We start from the raw sequence: 21,580 nt of genomic DNA on the forward strand, positions 1-21,580 counted from the left end.
GCCTGGTGGAGAGACACCCGCAGTTGGACCAGCAGGTGCTGCCTGACGGCTCGGGGTGTGGGCGAGGAGGGCAGGGCCTTGGGTCCTGGGTCCTCCCCTGGGGCAGGGACCCTGTGGCCAGGCAGCTGGGGACACTTCTACTCTGTACCCTGTGGCAAGTCATGACCTCTGTGTGCCTTGGCTTTAGCGTCTAAAATGAGGGCACTAAAAGCTATTTCACAGGCTTGTTACCGGGTTGAGTTTAACTGTCATCTCTTTCCCTGGGAGGAGAGAGGGCTCAGAAGGGTTCAGACCTGCTGGAATCACAGCATTGAGTTCTTGAGCCAAAGGTGTTTTCGTGAGCAGTAGATCCAGGGCTGGGCTGCGGATTCTGGGGGCGGATGTGGCCGTGTTGGGAGGGCCGGGCTGGAGAGGGTAGGCTCGTGTCCGCACAGGGGCCTGGCCACACCTCCCCGGCCGCGTGGCGCCCCCACGAGGGAACCCCAGGGTGCCATCAGCTTGGCCGTGGTCCTGGGCCCGCACGTTCTCTTTGGAGCGCGGGTGCTTCTGTGGGCGGCCGACTGTGACTTCAAGGCGAAGGGCCCCCTGAGAAGCACAAGCTCACAGTCAGCGCAGACCCATGGGAGCCGGTGCCGCGGCATCGCCGGGAGGCGGTTTCCGAGGCGGCAGCGGCCGGAGGAAGTGGGATAGGCTTCTGACTTCTGAGTGTGTCCCGGGGCACTTGGTGTGGTCGGATGGTTCACATGAGGCTGCGTGTGTTTGGGGAGAAATGGGAAGAACAGCCCCCATCACGGACTTTAGGTGACAGTTGATGTTATTTACCATGTGTTGAATTCTGTAACTTTTTTTCTGGATCATTCTGTGGTTTTATCTCTGTGGCTCGATGTTCTCATGACGAGAAGTGGGAGTTAATGACTCAGTTAGCTATTTTGTAAACCTGGGGTGCTGTCTGCGGTCTCTGCAGCCCCTGCTGGGTGGGGACGGTGGCCCCTGTGCTGACTTTGCCCGGAGATGCTGGGACGCTGCCCTGTCTCTCGTCTCACACAGGGACGAGGTGTAGACGTCACTGACCAGCGAGGGGAGCCCTCAGTGGGCTGGGGCGTCCTGCTGTAGCTGAGCCCCTGCAACCACGGCCTCTCCACGGGCCGGGCTGCTCTGTGCAGGTGGACACCGGCCAAGGGGGCGTCCAGCTTCAGTCTCCAATCCTCGGTGAGTGGGGATCATTCGCGGGTGACTTTGGGGGATCTGCTTCTCTTGCACTTGGAAATGGGGCTACTGAGGCATCAACACCAGACAGGGTTGGAGGACATGTTCAGCCCACTCTCAGCTCATTCTAGAAACTTGCCCCAACTTTATTAATGGGAAGAGAAAACAAAGGCTAGTGAAGAGTGAAGAAAAACAAGTTGCTTTAATAAATATAATCAAATGTATAATAAGGTTCCACTCATTTGGGCCATGAAGTTTGAAGACCAACCAAGAGCAAGGCATTTTTTAGAGGCAGGATGAGGCCCTGGCCCGTTGTGCAGCATAAGCAGTTTTGTGGTCCTTCCCCGAGGGCCCCAGAGTGGGACATGCCCACTTCCACGGTCCCTCTGCCTTTAACTGTCCTCCCTTATATGAGAAAGGCCGAGGTGACCCAGAGTCCTTTCCAAGATAGACGTGGGCTCAAGTCTAATAAAGGAAACCCCAGGAAATCCAGAACAGACGTCAGCACGTGATCAGAGGAAATTGATTTTAAGCTCCTCAGATAAACTGCGGTTTGGCCTCCTCGTGCGGGAGCAAACGGCAAGTCATGCAGTCCCCAGGCCTCAGTGTCTGCTGGGTGTCATGGGTAAGTTTAGGAATAGCGTGCTAGCCAGCAAGTCTCTAGTAGACAGCCGTAGTCCTGAAATGTGGGCGACACAGGCTACAGCCTGGCTTTCTCACTCGTCTATTTCCCTCTTAGAAGTTTGTTAAAAGCAACGTGGTTTTTCCCAATGGGCGGCAGGGATTTGGGTGTCTTTCAAGCTGGTTTGATGTTCCTTTCATTCGTCACCCCTCAGCAGATGGAGGGAAGGTGCTGGGGCTTTGATGGGACACCGCCTAGCCATAGCTGCCAGGTAGAGTGTGGGGAGTGAGGCGAGGCTGTTGAGGGGGAGACCCCCTTAGGAGACCTGATGCTGAATAAGCCCCACCTATGCACTGCAGTGTGTGGGACACACAGCCCCTGGGTCCTGTGGTGGTACCATCCAAGCCAGTGCTGCTCAGCCCGCTGCCCAGGACCACAGTCAGGAGAGGCTTCTCAGGGCCTCCAGCTTCTGTCGGCCTCTGGCCCTGGTGCCCCTGCTCTCTGCCACCCCTGCCCATCTACTTGCCCTGTCCCCTTGCATGCCCTGCCCCAAGGCGAACTTCTGCCTCCCGAGAGGCAGGACCGCCTTTTGAAACTCTTTGCTCTGAGACCCTCAGCCTCTGCTGCCCCCAAGGATGAGAAGGCTGCGAGCCCCCCAGAGGTGGGAGAAGAGAGGGACCTTCACCCGCTCCTCCAGTTTCTGCCCCTCAACCCACGTGGATCCACGCAGGGCAGCGGCTCCGGGATGGGGCCTCGTGGTCGTTTTTCGAGGGTCCCAAGGCCTGAGATTTGCTCACTTGCTCAGTCAAAGCTGAGCCGGCCCCCGCGGTGCGCCCTGCACAGTCGTCTGCAGGCCGGCTGCACTCAGCGCTGGGGGGGAGCTGTCCTCCTCCCCTGCGGCCAGGCTCCTGAGGGTCAGAGGCTGTCAGTCTCCAGGCGGAGTCCCCCCGCCCTGCCGCAGCCCACAGCATGGACCTGACCCCCAGGAGACATGGGGTGCCCCCTGTATTTGCACCAGCTAGTCCTATCCCGCAGAGGCACTCCATCCGCAGAAGCCGGGACCCCAGGAGCTGATCTCTTTTGGCTTCTGCGGCTTCCACACTCCCACCCCCCACTTTGGAATTGGAGGGAGGGAGAGACTGTCAGCAGGAGTGAGGCCGGGCATGTTCTGTGTTGAGACACCGCTACTGTGCGAAGTGACCTGGCCACAGCTCCCCGGGGCCAACAGCTCCCCGGGGTCGACAGCTCCCTGGGGTCGACAGCCCCCAGACTGCCCCAGGGGGCCCCTGATGACCGGCCAGGCACGGAGGCTCAACACACTCTGCTGTTAGTTCGGAGGGGCTTTGAGCAGCTTGTGTGGTTACAGGCCACTTTGGAAGGAGCGTGTCACATAAGTACTTGAAGTGCTGAGCCTTTTTATGGTGTTGCTAGGAGGCCAGTCCTGCATGCAGGCGTGGGGACGGGCCGTGCAGCCGCGTCTTTCCTGGAGACACCAGCCCCCTGGAATTTTCCTCAAGCACACTGGTGGCATCCACAGGGTTCTGTAGTTCTAGCTGTTCCACCTGGAGCAGCCGTAAGTGGGGACAATGTCAGCCCCGTGTCCTTGGGCCCACATGCCTTGAGGTTGAGAGTTAGTGAGGAGCCCCGCGCAGACAGGCTGAGCTCTGAGAGAGTCAAGACAGAAGTGGCTGTGAACGGGCCATGAGGGCCTGGCCTGGTGTCTGGGCTGATGGGAGGAGGCTGTGATGAGCGGAGTGGGGCAGTGGACTTGAGAGCAAGGTGGCAGCACTGCAGAGTACCTGCTGTCTACTGAGACTTCAGCACTGCAGAGCGCCAGCTGTCTACCAAGACCTCAGCACTTCAGAGCGCCAGCTGTCTACCGAGACCTCAGCACTTCAGAGCGCCAGCTGTCTACCGAGACCTCAGCACTGCAGAGCGCCTGCTGTCTACCGAGACCTCAGCACTGCAGAGCGCCTGCTGTCTACCGAGACCTCAGCACTGCAGAGCGCCTGCTGTCTACCGAGACCTCAGCACTGCAGAGCGCCTGCTGTCTACCGAGACCTCAGCACTGCAGAGTGCCTGCTGTCTTACCGAGACCTCAGTGCTGGAAGTTTGGACCGAAGAGAAGCTGCCAGACGTCCTGCGGCCACTCGCAGAACCAGGAGTCTGGCCGGCCATGGGCTCTGCAGAGGCATGTCCCTGGGAGCACCCTGGGATTCTGACCCTGTCAGGCTGTGGGTGCCATGCTCCGCGTCTGGATCCAGGTCTGCCCTGACCACACATGCAGCTCTGAAGGGAGTGGTGACCTGCCCACTCGCTGCCGCTCAGTGTGCTGGACGCCTCCCTGTGAGGGAGTGGCCCTTCCCTGTGATGATTGTGGAACCAGGATTTTGTGCAAGCACTCTGACTTACATGGGACCTTTGGGGTGGCTCAGGAATGCATACGCTGGAGGGCTTTCATTGTCACTGGGGGTCATGACACCCGCTGTGGACCCAGTGGGAGTGGACGCTCGGCAGGCACCTCTCCCTGAGGTTCCAGCCCCAGGAGAGCCATGGTGTGGTGACCATGTCAGCCCCCACGTTGGGAGGGCTGAGTGGGAGCAAGAGGCTCAGGTGGCATGCAGGTGACAGGAGCCAGCATCTTGCGGGTGGCGTGTATCGGCTTCCCGACGGGGACGCGGGGTGGCAGCCGCCTGAACTCTGACCTGGCGCTTGGGGTCCCCAGGAGGGTGAGGGTGGGGCCTCCAGGGACAGGAGTGGGGACCCTTCCACTGGCAGTGACGGGCTGATTGGTGGCACCACGGCCGCGCAGGGAGGGGGCACGGGACAAACCGCCAGGTCTGCCAGGCTCCGCTGTGGGTGCTCAGGATGTGCGTGGGCCGTGGGCTTCTGCTTCTTTGGCGCCCTTTTTCTGTGTTTCAGGAGTTCTGGCTGGTCATTCTGCTGTTTTGACAGCTCACACCATGCTAGCTGCTTCCTGTGTTATTAATTCAGGGACATGCCCTCTGCTCTCTGCCTTCCCAGCCTTCATCCCCGTCTCCCTGCCTGGCCTGACCTCTGCCCTCTCTGGTCTTCTGGGTGGGTCCCCAGCCCTGTGGCTGGAAGCACCCCACCTTTCTCAGAAGCGGTGGTGGGCGTTAGATCAGGGCTCTTCTGTGAATGCAGGTCATTTCAATTCATGAAAAGTGGTGAATTGGGCTGTGGTTGATTAGCAAGCAGGCAGGCTAGGCCAGCCAAGGGCTCAGATTCAGGAGCTAAAAATATGAGTGCTGAGAGTGGCTCCAGGGACGGGGGAGGGGGGGGTTGGTGCTCGGCCTGGATGGCACGTGGCCGGCCAGCAGCGTGGCCGGAAGAGTTTCTGTAAAGTCCCGTGTTTTGCTCGGGCTCAATACACTGTGAGTGGACAGTGGGTGGTTTAATTCAGATAAGAATAAATTAAAGAGTAAATGTGGAGCATTCAGTTTATTAGGTGTCGTGAGATTTAAGCCGGGAAAGACTGTGTAGGAGTTGAAGGGCTGTGTGCCTGCTGTCTACGTGGAGGCCCCGTTCTCTGGGGTGGGCGAGCTGTGCGTGGAAGCGAGTCATGGAAGTGTGCTGTCCCCTTGGGTGGATGAGGGGTGGAAGTGTTAGCTTGCATGTGTGTCTCCTTTAGTGGACAGACGTGGTCGACTCTAAAATGTTGGGTAGGTATTCCTAGGTTCCTAACAGATAAGACAGTGTTGCAAAGGACATGGAGCAGATCAGAACACATATGAGCACCTAATTCACAACAGAGACACACTGTGGTTCCCTGGAGAATGTGACGTTGCCTTCTTTGGCCGTCTGGCTTGAAACAAGTTACATCCTAACTCTAATCATAATAGACAAATTCCGGATGGATTGTAAGGCTGCTGTGGGTCCAGGCACGACACAGCCATCCTCCACGGAGTGTGCATCTGCTCCACATGGGCGCAGGGCTGAGGACTCACCCCGCACCCCACACCCCCTCCCAGCTGCCGGGCGTGAGGAACATTTTGGAAACTATTTTGAATAACCTGCAGAATGCGGGAGGACTTCTAAGCTGTCAGTGAACTAAACAAACGACGGATCTGATTACGTAAGAACACTGATCTCTGTCTGAGTGACGGCGGCCGTGTGCTCGCGCCCTGGACAGCCAGCAGGCCTTCGCTGCTGGAGGCACAGCCATGCCGCCCTCTCTGACATGGAACCTGATCTCGCTTTTGGCTGGTCTTTCCAGTAATGAATGAGAAAGGAAAAACCAAAGTCTTAATTTTACTGTTTTCTCCTGTCCTAAAACTGCCACGAAGACTCAGACCCAGTGGCTGGCGTGGGCTTGGCTTGCGGTTCTCTGCAAGCAGCAGATTACAGGCTGTCGCTGCGGGTGGGTCGCAGGAGTGGGCACGGCACTCCTGGAGGTCGCCAGCATCCCCGACAGCCAGGGTCCAGGGAGGCGCTTCTGCGAGGCTCTCAGCCTGTGCTCACGGACGCTGGGCGGGCAGCATGTGGGGGCTTCGGGCCTGTGCTCATGGACGCTGGGGGGTAGCAGGTGGGCCCGGGGCTCTGAGGCTGCACTGTGGGGCTCTGGGCCTGTCTTGGCTGCACATGGCAGGAGCCCAGCTCCCATGGGAGAAGCGAGGTCTTTGGAATGGACCTACCGGGCCCGGATCCTGGGATTCTTCGTGCTTGTTGGCGCCTGCAGGCCTCTCAGACCCTCACACTCTGATGGGATGAGAACCACCTGGAGGTTCTCATCCGAGGAGGAGGCCTCGGTTCTGGACACGCCCCCACCCAGCACTCAGCCTGCAGCCTGGTCTGGGTCCTGCTGCATGTGCGCTGGTCAGCCTGCTCTGCACCTGCTGGCTCCCGCAGCTGTGGACACACTGATTGGTGAGCTCTGCGGGGCCCTGACCCGGCTGCTGCTCTGGGCAGGGCCGTTGACCCATGATGACCCGGAGCTGCATATGCCTTCTAGGCAGCCAGTCCACAGCCTTGCCCTCTGCTGTCTGTGTGTTTCTTGGGACCTCTAGTCATCCACAGAGACTCTGCTCCCCGAACCAAAAGGGATGACGACGGGGCTTCTTGGGGGAGCGGCTGTGTCAGGCCTCCAGGGCGCTGCGTGGAGCCCTGAGGGCAAGAATGAGGGTGAGTCCCTGGCAGGCTCCATCCCTGCTGCGGCCAGAGCCTGTCTGTCCCCGGTGACTGGCGAACCTACAGTGGGAGTGACTGGGCTCGGGAGCCGCACTGCGGAGGCTCGGCCCAGCATGGAGCTCAGCATCCTGGCCTGGAGGCCTGCCCTGCTGGTCGGGGATGCCGCCGTGATCAGGACCGTCCTGGACCTCGCTTCAGTGGCCTCTCCTGCCCAGGGGCGCACACTGGGCTCTTTCTCGGGAAGCCTCCACCAGCCGGCGAGCAGCCGTTGTCAGAAGAATGGAGTCACATCGGAAAGCCCCGGCTTGGCAGCCACTGCCCGGAAGTCGCTGAGTACCCGGCCCTCCAGCTCCAGAGGAGGTGGACTCAGCCCGCGTCTCAGACACGCGGCCTTCCGACCAAGAGGCAGCTGCAGCGTGGGCAGCAGCCCAGACGTCCCTTGGTTCAAATCTGCCTGGTGGCTCTGGGCCTCGGTTCCCTGGCAAGCGGTGTTGGGCAGCTGCTCCTGGAGAGGCCGCGAAGCAGGCAGTGGCTATCAGGTCATTTGACTCTGCTGGTCAGTGATGGACCCTCCAACCCCCGAGGCACGTGGGCCCCCTTCCCCACCCTGGGGGCACACACACACTCACCCCCTCCCCTCCCGCCAGGGGCCACGTGGTCCCAGCTGGCTGGTGGGTCTGGGACCCTGCTGCTGCCCTCCCGCCCAGGAGACACTTCCTGCCCAGGAGACACTCGTGTGGATGAATCACAGCTGAGCACACAGCCTGCAACCCTTTAGAAGTAGTTCTGAAGCTTTTATTACTTCATTCTGTGAACCCCTGGCGAGGTCCCGCCTCCCCCGCCCCTGACCTGTGTGTCTTCCAGCTGCTTCTCTTCTTGTGGCCTCAGGCACAGTGAAGCCTGTGCTCCAGAATGTTCCCTGGGGTGTCCCGCCTCCTCTGGCTCAGCCAGCCTCCAGCCTCTCCTGGCCTGCTCCTCCTGCGCCCCTCACCGCCTGCAGGGGTCCTGCCTCCGGGGTGCCCTCTGCCTCCCAGCCTCCCCACCTCCATGGCTCCAAGGAGCTGCCCCCTGGTCTCTGGGTGCAGAGGCCCGGCTGCAGTCCAGCTGCCTCTTCCCGCTTTCAGGGTGCCCTCTTCCGCCTCCTGATTCCTCTGCGAGGCGGTGCATGTGGCTGGTCGCAGGGTTCCCCCTCATCCAAGAAAAGACGGTTAATGAGCCCAAGGTCCCCCTGCAGGCCCAGGCCCCCTGACCTCTGAGTGGGCCCATTAGTGCCAAGCATATTCCTCGCTCCCCTGTTTGCTGAGAGTCGCCTGGCGTCTTGAACAGGGGGGCAGGGGGCGGGGCTGGCACCGCGGGCATAGGTGACCTCCATGAAATGGCAGAGGCTTGAGGACCAGGGCTGTGGGCCTCAGGAGGTCTTCAGGGGCCCAGCTGAGGGCTGTGCCTCGTTGCGGCAGGTTTGCTGTGAGAACGAGATGCCTGCAAGGGTTCTGGTCAGTGCTGCTCCTGCGGAGCTGCCGCGGCCGGCGTGCAACACGTGCGCTTGCGCAGGTCCCGCATGCCTGCTGGAGGTCACGTGAGTGAGCAGACCGGCTGTGTCGTGGCTGCCGTCCTTCCCGGAGATGCCCCGACTGGAACAGGAGCTGCTGAGGATGCTGGGGGTGGGGTGTGCTGAGCGCAGAGGGTGTGGGGTTCAGGCCCTCCACGGCCCCCACACTCGGGAGGTAAGCACAGAGACAGCTGACCTGGGTGAGGCCTGGCCGGTGTCTCGGACCTCAGGGTCCCCCCGTCTGAAAGGGTCTGGGCAGTGGCCCCTCCAGGCCAGGCTCAAAGGATGAAGGAACACCGTGCACTTAAAATTCTTTCCAAAACTTTGTGTTTTGTACCAGATGTACTAGTGCAAGTTCTGAATTTATAAGAAAGAAAATGGTTTTTCTAATCTTTTGTTAACATCTAAGAACTTTTCTTTCTCAACTTCTAGCCAGGACTATTTCGGAGAAAGGTGTGGGAAAAAAGAAAGAAAAGCAAAGGTGGCACCAGAGTAGACATGGTGGGGTCATCTTTGGATCACTTCTGGAAAACAAGCCTGGGTCCTCCCTCTGCGGATGGAGGCCAGGTGCCCGCCCCTGCTCGCCGAGCCTGCCGGGCCCACGGCCACGGGGCCCTTGGCGACTTTCCCCAAAATCATATTTTCCAGATTGTCTTCCCTCCTGGAATCCAAAATAACGCTAATGCCAACTTTTAGGAATGTTCTGCTGTCAGAATCCAGGAACCTGCACTGCAGCAGCCCTCACCCCAGCTGGCGGACCACTGGCAGCTTCTGGCCGTGGGGTCCTCAGCCCCTCCGGGCCGCACCCCACAGGGTGTTGGAGAGGAGCTAGTCAGGAGCGTAGGTGCATACACACTTGGAAAGGTCAGAATTTGACAGCCAAGACCTCAGCTCCCTGCACCTCGTCTTCACGGTCCATCAGAATTGGGGTGCCAGCCTCGGCAGGGTGGGTGTGGGGGAACTTGTCCTGCCGAGGAGGGGGAAGAGGGACAGGAGAGAGGCTGGGAGCGGCTTTGAGCCCCGAATAAATGGAATGGAATCAGGTCCTACAATAAAAGCCTTTTGTAACAAATGGACAGCAGAGCACACAGCATTTTTATCTCTCAGACTGGACAGGTGCACAGTTTTGATGACTCGGTTCTAGCAAGAATCTGGGAAGGAGCGTTTTCAAATGTGGTGGTCGGCCTGGCAGTTTGATAGATGTGTGTGAAAGTTACAAACTGTGGACCAGTGAACACACTTGAGCAGTGAAGATGGGATGGGACCTGCTGATGTGAGGGGGGATCTTGAGCCCTGAACTGACACCCAGTCAGACCACAGGGACCCCTGGGCAGACAAAGCTGCCTGGACCTGGGTAGGGGGATGGAGGGGGTGTGAGGGGTGATGTGCTTAGTTGCTCAGTCATGTCTGACTCTTTGCACCCCGTGGACTGCAGCCCACCAGGCTCCTCTGTCCATGAGATTTTCCAGGCAAGGATACTGCAGTGGGTTGCCATTTCCTTCTCCAGAGGATCTTCCTAACCCAGGGATTGAACCCGGGTCTCCTGCACTGCAGGCAGATTCTTTACCAACTGAGCTAGTTGCACAGAACCCCGTGAATGTGCTAGCAACATTAAATCGTTCATTTTAAATGGGTGAATTTTGTGGTCTGCTGACCCTATCTCAATACATTTTTCTGTTAAAAAACAAAAATCAAAGCATGCATGTACACACCTGTAGACCCTCGCACCTGTAAGACGGCTGTGGGGGGAGGGCCAGCTGTGGGGTGTCTCATCTGTTTCCACTGCCAGGCGTTGGCCCCGCTGACCCCCTTTCCTGGCTCTTCCGGGGTCCCCTCCCCTGTCTGAGGTCGTGGAGGCACGTCTTGTGGACTGTTTTCTGTTCTGCACTGTGTCCCGGCACCTCCTGATCCTGCCCAGAGGCTCAGGGACCCCAGGGGGTGGCCTCCCTGCCCTTGGGGAGCTCGAGTCCAGGAGGCCTCATTCTTCTGGAAGTTTCCATGCTGTCTTCACCTTAGTTTGTTGCATTAAAACAACATCTTGTGATAACCCTGCCATGTCTTTTATCTCCTTCTCCCTCTCAGTTACCTTGACTCCTCATCCCATGCCGTTTCCTGATAACCTCCTGGAAGTCCCCGTGCAGTTAGTAACTCATGAAGGACTAGAGGGTGGAGGGTCTGTGGAGCCGAGCTGGGGGGCCCTGACTTGGGGTGAAGCTGCAACAATCCAGCTTCAGCTCCTGTTTCAGTTGTCATGGTGTCTCACATAAGGGCATTCTTGACCCTATTGACTTAAGTAGCTTCCTTAGTTTGTTTTCCAGAAGCTTCTTTTTGAGATTGGTATGTGAAAATTAATTGGGGGATTTGCAGTTTACAGATGTGTTTGGGCCTGTCGAAGCAGGCGGTCACAGTATGCGGTTTCTGGGAGGACACCCAGCTATTGCAGTCCCTGCTCCATCTTTGAGGGGCCCAGATGAGGCGTGGGTGCCAGGGATGCCAGTGACGGGTGTCACTCGCTGAGGCTGGTCCAGGCCAGGGTGTGGGCGGAGGCCCCCGTGTGACCCCCACACCTGTCAGATGGTGTGGCAGGATGCGGGGGCCTGTGACAGGGCTGTGGCCTGACCGAGCGTATGGGCCAGCCCTCTCCCATGTGTCCTGCCCCCGAGGGACCCTGAAGGGTGGGGCCTGCGTGTCCCCATGCCCCCCACATGCCTGCTGGGCTCCTGATGCCCGACGGCAGGTCCAGCTCCAGGTCCCGTCATCCGGCAGGCTTGTCAGGAGGCTGCCCAGGTGTGTCCCCAGGCCGGGGAGACAGCCATAAACACTCTCCTCTTTCCTGGTCTTAGCAGCCCTTAGAAATGCAGCATTAGGTGAAAAAGTATTTCCTAAACAGAGGCACAAAATTTCAGTTTCCAGGGAGTCCGAAATACTTGTTCACCACAACGTTATAAAATAAAGGAGACGTGTGGTTTCTTTTTCCCCTGACTTAATTTCACAGCTTTTATTTCAGGACTGAGTTGTTGTCCAAGAACACTATTTTTATTTCTGGCTTAATTAGAAAAGCGCAAGAAAATAATAGCGTACCCTTTTTTTCTCATTGGGAAAAGACCGGCATCTGAGTGAAAGCAGTTACCTAACATTTTGTGTGTTTCAGGTGCTAAATATGTTGAATTCAGTTCAGATAGAAGATCTAAGTGATTCTGGGGGTGTGTTGTCCACAAAACCGGTCTGAGCATGACCCCCACCCAGCTACTTCGTGCCTGTGGCTCTTTTCCCCCGGGAGCCTCAGCGACACTTGCCTTTTGACCCCGAGGCCCCCTTGCTGGCAGCCCAGAGAGAGCAGCACTCCGGGTGGGCAGGTGGTCTGCGGGCTCTTCCGGGAGCGGCTGCGTGAGGTGCCGTGAGGGGCAGCGGGGTGGGGTGCTCTCACCCGCCCCTGAAGCCCCTGTGTTCCCGCTGGCTCGGACGCTGGGGGCTTCTGCAGGTGTGGGGGCACTGGGCCTGGGAGCCTGGAGGGTGGTGCCCGCTCCGCGCCCTGTACTTGCAGGGGTGCGCGGACCTGTGCCCCAGATTCTCCTCCCTCGGCCCCATGGGACCGTCCATTCAGCCGGAGATGCCCAGCACTCAAGGTGAGCCGTGCCTGGGCCATGGGGGAGACAGAAGCTTCCGGGGTGGGAGGAGGCCTCAGGCAGGAGGGGCGCCCCGCATGGCCTGGGCTCGTGTTTGTGCTCGGGTGATGCTTCCACAAGGCCTAGGTGGTGATGAGATACACTCTGCTGGTCTCAGCGCTGGAGGGCAGGCAGGGCACCCTGCGCGGGGCCGCCCCGACCTGGCCGGTGACCATCATGGTGGAGACGTGGCCCAGCACGACTGACCTTCTGAGTTCGCAAAAAGCATGAGAGTTGGGAATTAGAAACGTGTGAAACCACCAGTGTTAAACAGCGTCAGGTAATTCAGAATTGAAGTCACCGCGTGGGGACAGCCGGCCCGAGGGTCGCCCACTGCAGTGTGCCTGTGCCCTGGCCCAGCTGCCCATGGCCCGCCGGGGCCCTCGTTTCCCTGGCGCACGGTCGTCATTCTCAAGTCGGAGGGCCTTTGCGTCAGAGTCAGATGTACCCGGAGTGCAGGGCAGGGTCTCCTCACGGGGGGGACGCCCAGGACCTCCTGGGTGCTCTGCAGCTGGTGCACCGCACCTTTGGGTCGTCACCGTGGGTGGGGTGGGAGGTGCCACTTTGCCCGAGCACCTGAGCGTCTGAGCGCTGCACCGTCACCTCTCAGGACGTCGGGGCAGCATACGGGCTGGACATGCAGCCAGGAGGGAGCTCTGGTGGGCAGCTGTTGGGCAGGCTGCCCTGCGGGCTCTTGAGGCCTCTGTCACCGTGTGGGGTGCTGGAAGGTCAGGCCAGCCAGGGCTTCCTGGGTCACCTGCGTGGTAGCGGGGCCTGGCCTGTGGCTCCAGGCACAGAGCGCCAGTGTCCAGCAGCTGGGGTGGAGGCTCGTGGCTCTGACCTCCTCCAGGAAGCCCTGCAGTTGCCACTGGTCTGCCAGGGCCCTGAGGCCAGCCCAGACCAGAGGGAGGGACGTGGGAGTCCCCCCGGGAGGGGCAGCACAGGAGCTATGACGCCCCGTGCTGTGTGTCTGGGGAGAGGCTGCTGCGCAGTCAGTGCCCAGCAGACCAGGTCATCACGGGTTCGCTCCTTGACTCGCTGGAACACAGGTTTCGGGAGTGCTCCCCGTCTGCCCAGCCGTGCTGGATGCAGAGAGGAAGGAGCAGGCGTGACTGTGGCTCACGGTGAGGAGCGGGTGACCAGAGGCTCTGGGGTCCCTCTGCCTCGTGGTCCAGAGTCCAGAGGGCGACTCTGTGGTGTCCGTGCAGGGAACAGAGCCCCATCGGTCTCTTCCTGGGGCTCCTGGCTGCCTGGGGGGGCCATCGCTGGCCCCTCCTGTGCTGCGCTCATCACAGGTCATCACTTGCGTCCCCACCCGAGAGCAGAGAAGAGCCCCGGAGGGTGTTTCTGCATCTTCTGTAACAGTTTCTCGGAAGACATGCCTGCCTGTCTTTTCATAGTGTTTCCTCCTGGAGCTGGTGTATTTCATTTTTAGGTAACTCCTGAGAATTGTGTGTTCTGCCATCTCCACGTGTTCATTAGCTCCTGGGGACTCAGTGCCCCGGTGTGTCATTGACCCACTCATAGTGGGCTGGAAGGTGTAGCTCTCCTCTCTCCTACCATATGTTAGACTTTAACTTCCTTCTAGCAGCCTTATTTTATTCTTGTCTTTCATGTTGTCACCAGTTCTTTTTGGAAATTGGGGGAGATCTGAGATGCAGGTTTGCGAGGCTTCCTGCGTCCTAGGTATGCCCCCCCCCCACCCCCCAGTACCTGGAGCTGACCTTGCTGCTCTGGGTCAGGACCTTGGCCGTGTGCTCTGGGTTAGGCAGCTCAGCCCGGAGCCCTCCTGGCTTGTAAATCAGCCTGCGCTAGAGGAGGCTGCCTGTAACTTGATTCAGAAATCTAGCCTCATCTGATTGTGGGGATGTTCGTTCTTTTAATGTGTGTGTGTGCTTGGTCGCCCAGTCGTCCGACTCTTTGCGACCCCATGGACTGTGGCCCACCAGGCTCTTCTGTCCATGGAATATCCCAGGCAGGAATACTGGAGTGGGGGCCGTTTCCTCCTTCAGGGCATCTTCCCGACCCAGGGACCAACCTGCGTCTGTTGTGTGTGTCTACTGCGTTGGCAGGCGGGGTCTTTTTACCCCTGAACCATCTGAGAAGCTGTTCTATTTAATATCAAGTGTTAAAAGAAAATAGCAAGGCAGTTAAAAACATATTCAAGGAAAGAGAGTGTTTTCATCATGAAACTGATCTCTGGCGGGAAATGGGCTTTTATGTAGTTACAAGGAGCTACACTGGCCACCAGACTCCATAGCCCGTAAGTACTTGGAGAGAGAGACAGGAGCCGGGGGGCTGTGTCTCCCTCACCAGGTCCTGCCCCTGTGCGCGGGGAGGGCTGGGGAGAGCTGTCTCCGCAGGACAAGGGTCTGGAGCTCCTGTGGCTGGTCACATGTGGTTACAGACTTTGTCTGTGACTGAGCTGAGGGCCAGCCTACATAGTAGGGCAGAGCAGAGGCCCCGTGCTTCGTGGACACGGCAGACCTGAGGCCCCGGCTCACTGCTGGGAGTCTTCCCGGGGGCGGGTGAGGGCAGCAGCCGAGGTCAGAGCCGCTCGGAGGGGAACCTGTGCACGTGGGGGCCGGGCCGGCTGGACCAGCAACAGCCTCTTGGGGTGCAGACCACACTGCTGCCCCTACAGGGCAGTGGGCTTCCTGGTCTGGGTTGAACCTGGTGGAGCTGTGGAGACCACCCACGGCCCGCAGGAGGCCCACCCCTCTGCCAGGTTAGGGTGGAGACTAGCTGTCTGCGGGGCTGTGTCTTTCTGGCTGTGATCACCTGGAGTGTGCGGGGAGCGTGGCCAGCAGTGGCCAGGAACCACGGCCTGACACCTTAATTAGAAACAGGTTTGCTGCTTCAGCGCTGATTTATTACTGGTTTTTAGGTGCCGCCTTTTATGTCTGTCAGTAAATTCAGCATTCAGAGATGATACTTGGCACAAATTTGCTGTCTGAATCAAAGCCACCAGCAGATAGTCATTCTGGGTGAACAGCATACATTTTGGTTAACAGGAGGAACACGTTTGGTAATGTGACTTATTTGGCTCTTAGAATGAAACCAGAGTTTACTTTCCTTTTTCTTTGCAGGCTTTTATCTATCCATTCATTTATCAAGTAATCAGCACCTACTGAATACCAGGCGTGACTTTGCCTTCTTAGGTAGACAGCTCCACACATGAGAAAAAAGAACACATCTATCTTCTCATTTGAGGGGCGAAAAGGCCCCATAATCTGTAGTCAGGAAGAAAACGACCTCCAGCCTGTGGCATAAGGGACACACATGGAAGAGACGTCCTCTGCTCTAGTGAGGCCGGGACCTGCCCCTGCCCTGTGGCCGTGGCAGGGTCCCCAGGTGCAGGGCCAGGCGGACGACGTGGCCAGACGGGGTACGGGCCTCCTCCCAGCCCTCCTGGCCTGAGTCACTTGTTAACATTGGCTTCGGCGCCTGGCTGGTCTCTGATGTTGCCATCGTCATAGCAACCAGGATGTTTCTGTAACCATGGGGGTGGGGTGGGGGGTGGGAGGCCATGTTCAGCATCTCACAGTTTTAACTGGTTGTTCAGAGAAGGCACTTCCATCTCTTCTGTTCTTGAAGAGAAGTGTCAACTGCTGCTGCTTGTGTTTTGAGGTTCTTGGGAGAATAAACAGGAAAAATCCCCGTCCTGTGTCTTCTACTAGAGGCCATCTCCAGTAAAACTTTTAAAAAAAGATTTAATTCTACTTTTAAGAAACACAGGCACTTGCAGCTAAATATCTCATTTCTTGCAAAAAAAATTCCAACAGGAAGTGCAGTCACATCCTAGCAGTGTCAGCAGGGAAGTCAGAGTGGTTTCGGGGGAAGGTTTGTGAGCACCAGTTCGGGAAGCGGGCAGGAAGTTGATGGGCCCCTTCGGATGCGTTTCGTCACGGTCTGCATGCACCTGCGTGAGTACATGTGAGTGCTTGCGTCTGCCGGGAGCCTACGGAAAATCTGTCTCTAGACACTTCATGACAGGGCTGGAAGCTGCCTGGAATCACGTGCCCTTCTCAGCTTGTCTGTGTTTCTATGCCCAACTCCCCTGGAGTGGCCTGGTGTCCAGGGCCTTGCAGCATTGAGGTGTCTTGGGGGTAATCATAGGAAAACATTCATTGGTTATTTCTTTTTCTTCACCATCTGAGTCACTGATGATTCCCTGACGATTCGCGAAGGAAAACCCCACAGAAGCTTTTGAGTTAGAGGAACCTGGGACGTGTGTCCTCACGCCCCATGGTTGAGAAGCTGAGGCCCAGAGGGGAGGCCTGGGGTCCCAGGCACGTGTGTGGCAGGTCCCGGAGTGCAGCAGGTGTGTGTGTTCAGGTTGCAGCCGGGGCTGCTAGAAAGCCTCAGAACACTCGATTTATTGGCACAGAAAACATTACTCGGTTATTGCATGACTTCTTTACCCTGTTGCTCTCCTCCGTCCCAAGTGATGACGTTAATGAGAAGCTTGAAAGAGAGGCTTCGGGCTCGCAAACTCGCCTCTGCCCGTCAGAGGCTGCGGCAGGAAGCTGCAAACTGCGTGTTTCCCCGAGAGCAGAGTCTATGTGTTTGTGGGGTGTAGGTGTGGCCGTTCTGGGTGCCGAGCTCTGAGGAGCTTCTGCTCTGGTTTCGGTTTGGTTTCTGTTGTTGTTGTTTTTCCGTCAGCTCTAACCAGGGTGGGGGTGCGGCCCCTGGGTGGTACTGGCAGGTGTCGCCGCCTGGGACTCCTCCGGCGGTGCTGGGTGCTCAGACCCGGCCCCCTTCCTGGCCCTGCGTCTGGGGAACAGGAGGCCCCTGGGAGGCAGGAGCTCCTTGAGGGGCTTCCTTCCTTCTTACCTGGGAGGAGAAGCCCCCTCTGCTCCCACCTGGTCCACAAGCAAAGGGCCGCGGTGGCCCGCAGCAAGCTCACCCCGGCTCCTGGCAGAGGGCCCAGCAGGTGGGACTTTGCCGGCGGTCTCCAGTCAGACCCAGGGTCAAAGGCGCCATGGGCTGGTGGCACCAGGCTGCCTGTGGCTCGTGCCTTTTCTCCCAGCGCGCAGGGGAGGCAGGGGCACAGCTGGTCCCCTGGATTTCTCCTCGCTCGCGCTGTTGTTTGTGTGTGCACGCCGAGTCACTTCAGTCGCTCCCGACTCTGTGATCCTTGGTTATTGCCCCAGCTTTGACCTAATACTATCAAATCAATCAGAATAAAAAGAGACCTGGGGATTAATAGATAAGCAAAGTGTCAGCCTCGAGAAAGAATGGCACTGAGTGGCATTAGCCGGACCCAGAAGGACAAACATGGTGATCCTACTTCTGTGAGGTCCCTGGATCGCCAGGGTCACAGAGACAGAAGCTGGAGGGTGGACTGCAGGAGGGGAGATGGGGCTTGCTGTCTCGTGGATGAAGAGTTCAGTTTGTGAGATGGAAGAGTTCCTGAGGTTGATTGTGCAGTGCGCTGTAGTTAACGGAGGATGCTGCTGAGCCGTACCCTTAAAGGTGACTGAGAATATTTTTAAATTTCTGAGTATCTTAATAATTTAAGGTCTTCCCTGGTGGCTCAGATGGTAAAGAATCTGTCTGCAATGCAGGAGATGCAGGTTCAATCCCTGGGTTGGGAAGATCCCCTGGAGAAGGAAATGGCAACCCACTCCACTATTCTTGCCTGGAGAATTCCATGGACAGAGGAGCCTGGTGGGCTACAGTCCATGTGGTCGCAAATAGTTGGACACGACTGAGTGATTAACACACACAATGATTTAAACATTAAAAATATTAAAGGGACTAATCACTGACTCAATGGATATGAGTTTGAGTAAACTCCAGGATTTGGTGATGGACAGGGAGGCCTGGCGTGCTGCAAGAGAGTTGGACACGACTGAGCAACTGAACTGAACTGACTGAATGTGGGTAAAAGGAAGCAATCGTTAATTTCTGATGGATCCCTACTTTTACAGGAATCCATTGTTTTAGAGGTTAATGTATGTCACTTTCATGTAACAGTACAAATGGTTTTTCTTCAGCACTTTGACTGGTGGTGACAAGAAAATGTACAGAATATACAGAAGCGAGCAGGTGCCTTGCTGTGGAATAAACCCATCATTGGGAAAGGTGTCTGAGATTAACTAGGAGACTAAATAATTCCATGCAAAACTGATGATAGATTTACATTTACTTTTAGGTGAAGCCAAAAACCTTCCCACATACCCGGGGCCAAACAAGATGCGTGATTGTTACTGCACCGTGAACCTAGACCAGGAGGAGGTTTTCAGGACCAAAATCGTGGAGAAATCACTCTGGTAATGTTTGCTGCTGCTCTGTTTGATGCTGATAATCCCTCATCTCCTTGTTTCTTGGCTCACTGGGCGGTTATGATGATGGTCCCTGAATGCTCCTAGTGTCCAGGACTGGGTGGGAGGATGGAGCAGAGGCTTTTGTCTGCTGGGAGGCGGGTAGGAACTTCCTAAGTCCAGATGAACTGGTGCAGCAGATCAAGGATTTCAGAGCATAAACATTGGGAAGCTTTTTTTTACCATTTTCCTTTTCCTAAAGAGGCTCAAGATGAGTGTAGAAGTCACTGCCCACAGAGGTCAGAGGCCTCAAGAGCGTTTGCTGATGGAATTTGGGGGGGGGGGGGAGGTGAGAAAGGGAGTGCTCAGGCCTGGAGACAGAGGAGTTTGCAGCAGAAGAAACAGGTCAGCTTGTGTAGGAATCCCCCAGAGACTGTTCAAGCCCCGTTGGTTCCGGTTGGTTCTGGCGGGGTGTGATTCGCATTTCCCACCAGCCCCAGGCCCCCTGGCCCTGACTCCACCCTAGGTGCCCCACCCCAGGGTGGGAACTGTAGCCTGTGGTCACAGCATGCTGGGGGCGGCGCCTTGCTGCCCCCCCCCCCCCCCCCCCGTGGGTGTGGCAGGGGTGTGGGTCTGCAGAAACAGCAGAGCCGGGTGGGGTCCTGACTAGCACAAGACAGAGGTTCTGGCTGCGGCCCCACCCTCGAGCTTAGAACTGTGGGTTGTGTGGGTCCATCCACAGAGCTATTTTGGGCTTGAGAACATTTTTAGCAGATGAATTATATCCTTGCTTATTGCTGCTTCTAAGTGGGAACAAACAGCACGTTCTGATGACTTAATGAACTTAAGTTTTAGAAACTATTAAGATCTCCTGCCCCCGAAATGTGGAGACACTTCCCTTTACCATCTGCCCTGTCGCTGCCCACATTAGCAGGGTGGCTCCCGAGGCCCTGTGTTATTTCAGTCCACACTCCGGATCCTCTGAAGGAATTTGTTGAAGCAAAAGAAGACTGAGGAATTTGTCAAGAGTCAATTGTGGCTTTGGGATAACCTGCAAGGGTTATTTCTGTGAGCTCCCCACGAGAGGAGTCCTTCTGTGTTTAAATAGTCTCTGTTAGAGAATCATAAACCTAGAGAATTAACATTGATCCCTGTGAAACTGGGCTGCTGGGTGAGGGTCTCTGGGAAGTGAATCTGTTGAGGAAACTCTGCCTCAGGTGAGGGCAAGAAGTGAGGACCAGTCCTAAAAATATTTCTTATGAGTTTAGAAATAGAAACCATACTTTCTGGTTTTAGTGGCACAAGACACTGTGCTCTGGGGGCAGAGAGGGGAGACTGCGGGCTGCACATAAGCTGGGTGCAGCGGTGTCGTCCGGGTGGGGCAGCTCCCTGTGGTGCAGCCAGAACCAGGGCAGCCCCGGAAGCGGGCCCAGGGGCCGGGTACCGCAGGAGGGCTGGGTAGCTCCAGGAGGTCCGGGTAGCTCCAGGGGGGGCTGGGTAAATCCAGGGGGGCTGGGTAGCTCCAGGAGGGCCCAGAGCACACGCTCCTTCTGACCCTCACTCAGCATTTATGCTTCCCGCACAGGCAGTGTTAATATCCTAGCTTTTAAGGTTAATGTATTCATTAGCTCAAGTAATATTTATTGAGTGCTGATCTAATATATAAGATAAGGCCAGAAGTGCTGAAAGCAGAAATTTAAAGCTGATAAGAAATAGACACATTTGCGCAAAATAATTCCAAGACCCTAAAAATATACGAAACAATAAGCAAATGGGACCTAGCTAAACTTAAACACTTTTGCATAGTTTTTGATTCCTTTTTTAAGGAAACCATAAGCAAAATGAAAAGACAACCTATGGAATTAGAGAAAGTATTTGCAAATGACACTACTGACAAATGGTTAATTTCCAGAATATATAAACAGCTCATATAGCTTAATATCAAAAAACCAAACAACCCAATCAGAAAATGGGCAGAAGACCTAGACATTTCTCCAAAGACATACAGATAGCCAACAGGCACATGAAAAGATGTTCAACATTGCTAATTATTAGAGGAAAGCAAATCAAAACTAAATGATGCAAGACACAAGTTGTTTTTTTAGTTAAAAAACTAAAAACAGAACTACTGTATGATCCAGTAGTCCCAGTCCTGAGTGTATATCCAGAGAAAGCCATAGTTCAATAAGATGCATGCATGCCAGTGCTCACTGCAGCACTGTTTACAATAGTAAAAACATCCAAACAACCAAAATGCACATCAACAGATAAATAAAGAAGGTGTGGTACACACACACACACACACACACACACACACACACACACACAATGAAATACTACTCAGTCATAAAAAAGAATGAAAGAATGCCATTTGCAGCAACATGGATGGACCAAGAGATTGTCACACTCAGTGATGTCAGTCAGACAGAAAAATGAATATCATATGGTATTGCTGACATGTGGAATCTTAAAAAAAAAGATACAAATGAACTTACTTACAAACCAGAAATAGACAGATAGAAAACAAGCTGATGGTTACCAAAGGGCATGACAGGGGAGGGCAGAGAGCGATTAACGTATACATACCACTATATGTAAAACAGATAAACAGCAAAGACCTCTTGTAAGCACAGAGAACTATATTCAATATCTTGCAATAGCCTATAATGGAAGAAAATCTGAAAAAGAATATGTGTGTGTGTGAATCACTTTGCTGTGAACCTGAAACTAACACGTTGTCAATTAACTATACCTCAGTTTAAAAAATGGTTTCTAATATGACTGTGTTTAGCATTGAGGCAAAAATCTTACTCACACTGGTGGGGGCCAAGCTGGTCTCCCAGATCTTGATTCTGCAGTGTAAGGGTAAAAGCAAGTAACCTGCTCTATTAAAGAAGTTAGCAAGGGAAACTGCCTCCACTCAGTGCCAAACGCTTGAAATCAGAGCTGGCTCTTGTGAGTGTGTAGCCTGAATCCATACATCTGTGGTCTGGAAACCACAGTCCACGCACGTATATTAATACAGTCCAGGGTTAGTGGTTTGTAACACCCGCTGAGGCAATGATGAGCCAGTTGAAAGCAAATCCAGTCTTCTCCTTCAACCCACGTCTCCGGATTCTGC

The 21,580-nt window shown here is 56.0% G+C and overlaps 1 protein-coding gene across 3 annotated transcripts in view; it reads left to right on the forward strand.

Moving 5' to 3' along the window:
• The window catches only part of RASA3 (RAS p21 protein activator 3), an 85,679-nt gene that overhangs the window by 13,437 nt on the left and 50,662 nt on the right, over positions 1 to 21,580 (forward strand). For 2 of the 3 annotated variants that reach the window (XM_070471341.1, XM_070471343.1), the window contains exon 2: positions 18,351 to 18,468. In XM_070471341.1, the coding sequence (XP_070327442.1) occupies positions 18,351 to 18,468 (118 nt within the window). Of the gene's footprint in view, positions 1 to 16,028; positions 16,127 to 18,350; positions 18,469 to 21,580 lie in introns of those variants that run through there. The other variant, XM_070471342.1, reaches the window with a different exon arrangement.

This window comes from Odocoileus virginianus, chromosome 8 (genome assembly GCF_023699985.2).
Source record: "Odocoileus virginianus isolate 20LAN1187 ecotype Illinois chromosome 8, Ovbor_1.2, whole genome shotgun sequence".
Lineage (NCBI taxonomy): Eukaryota > Metazoa > Chordata > Mammalia > Artiodactyla > Cervidae > Odocoileus > Odocoileus virginianus.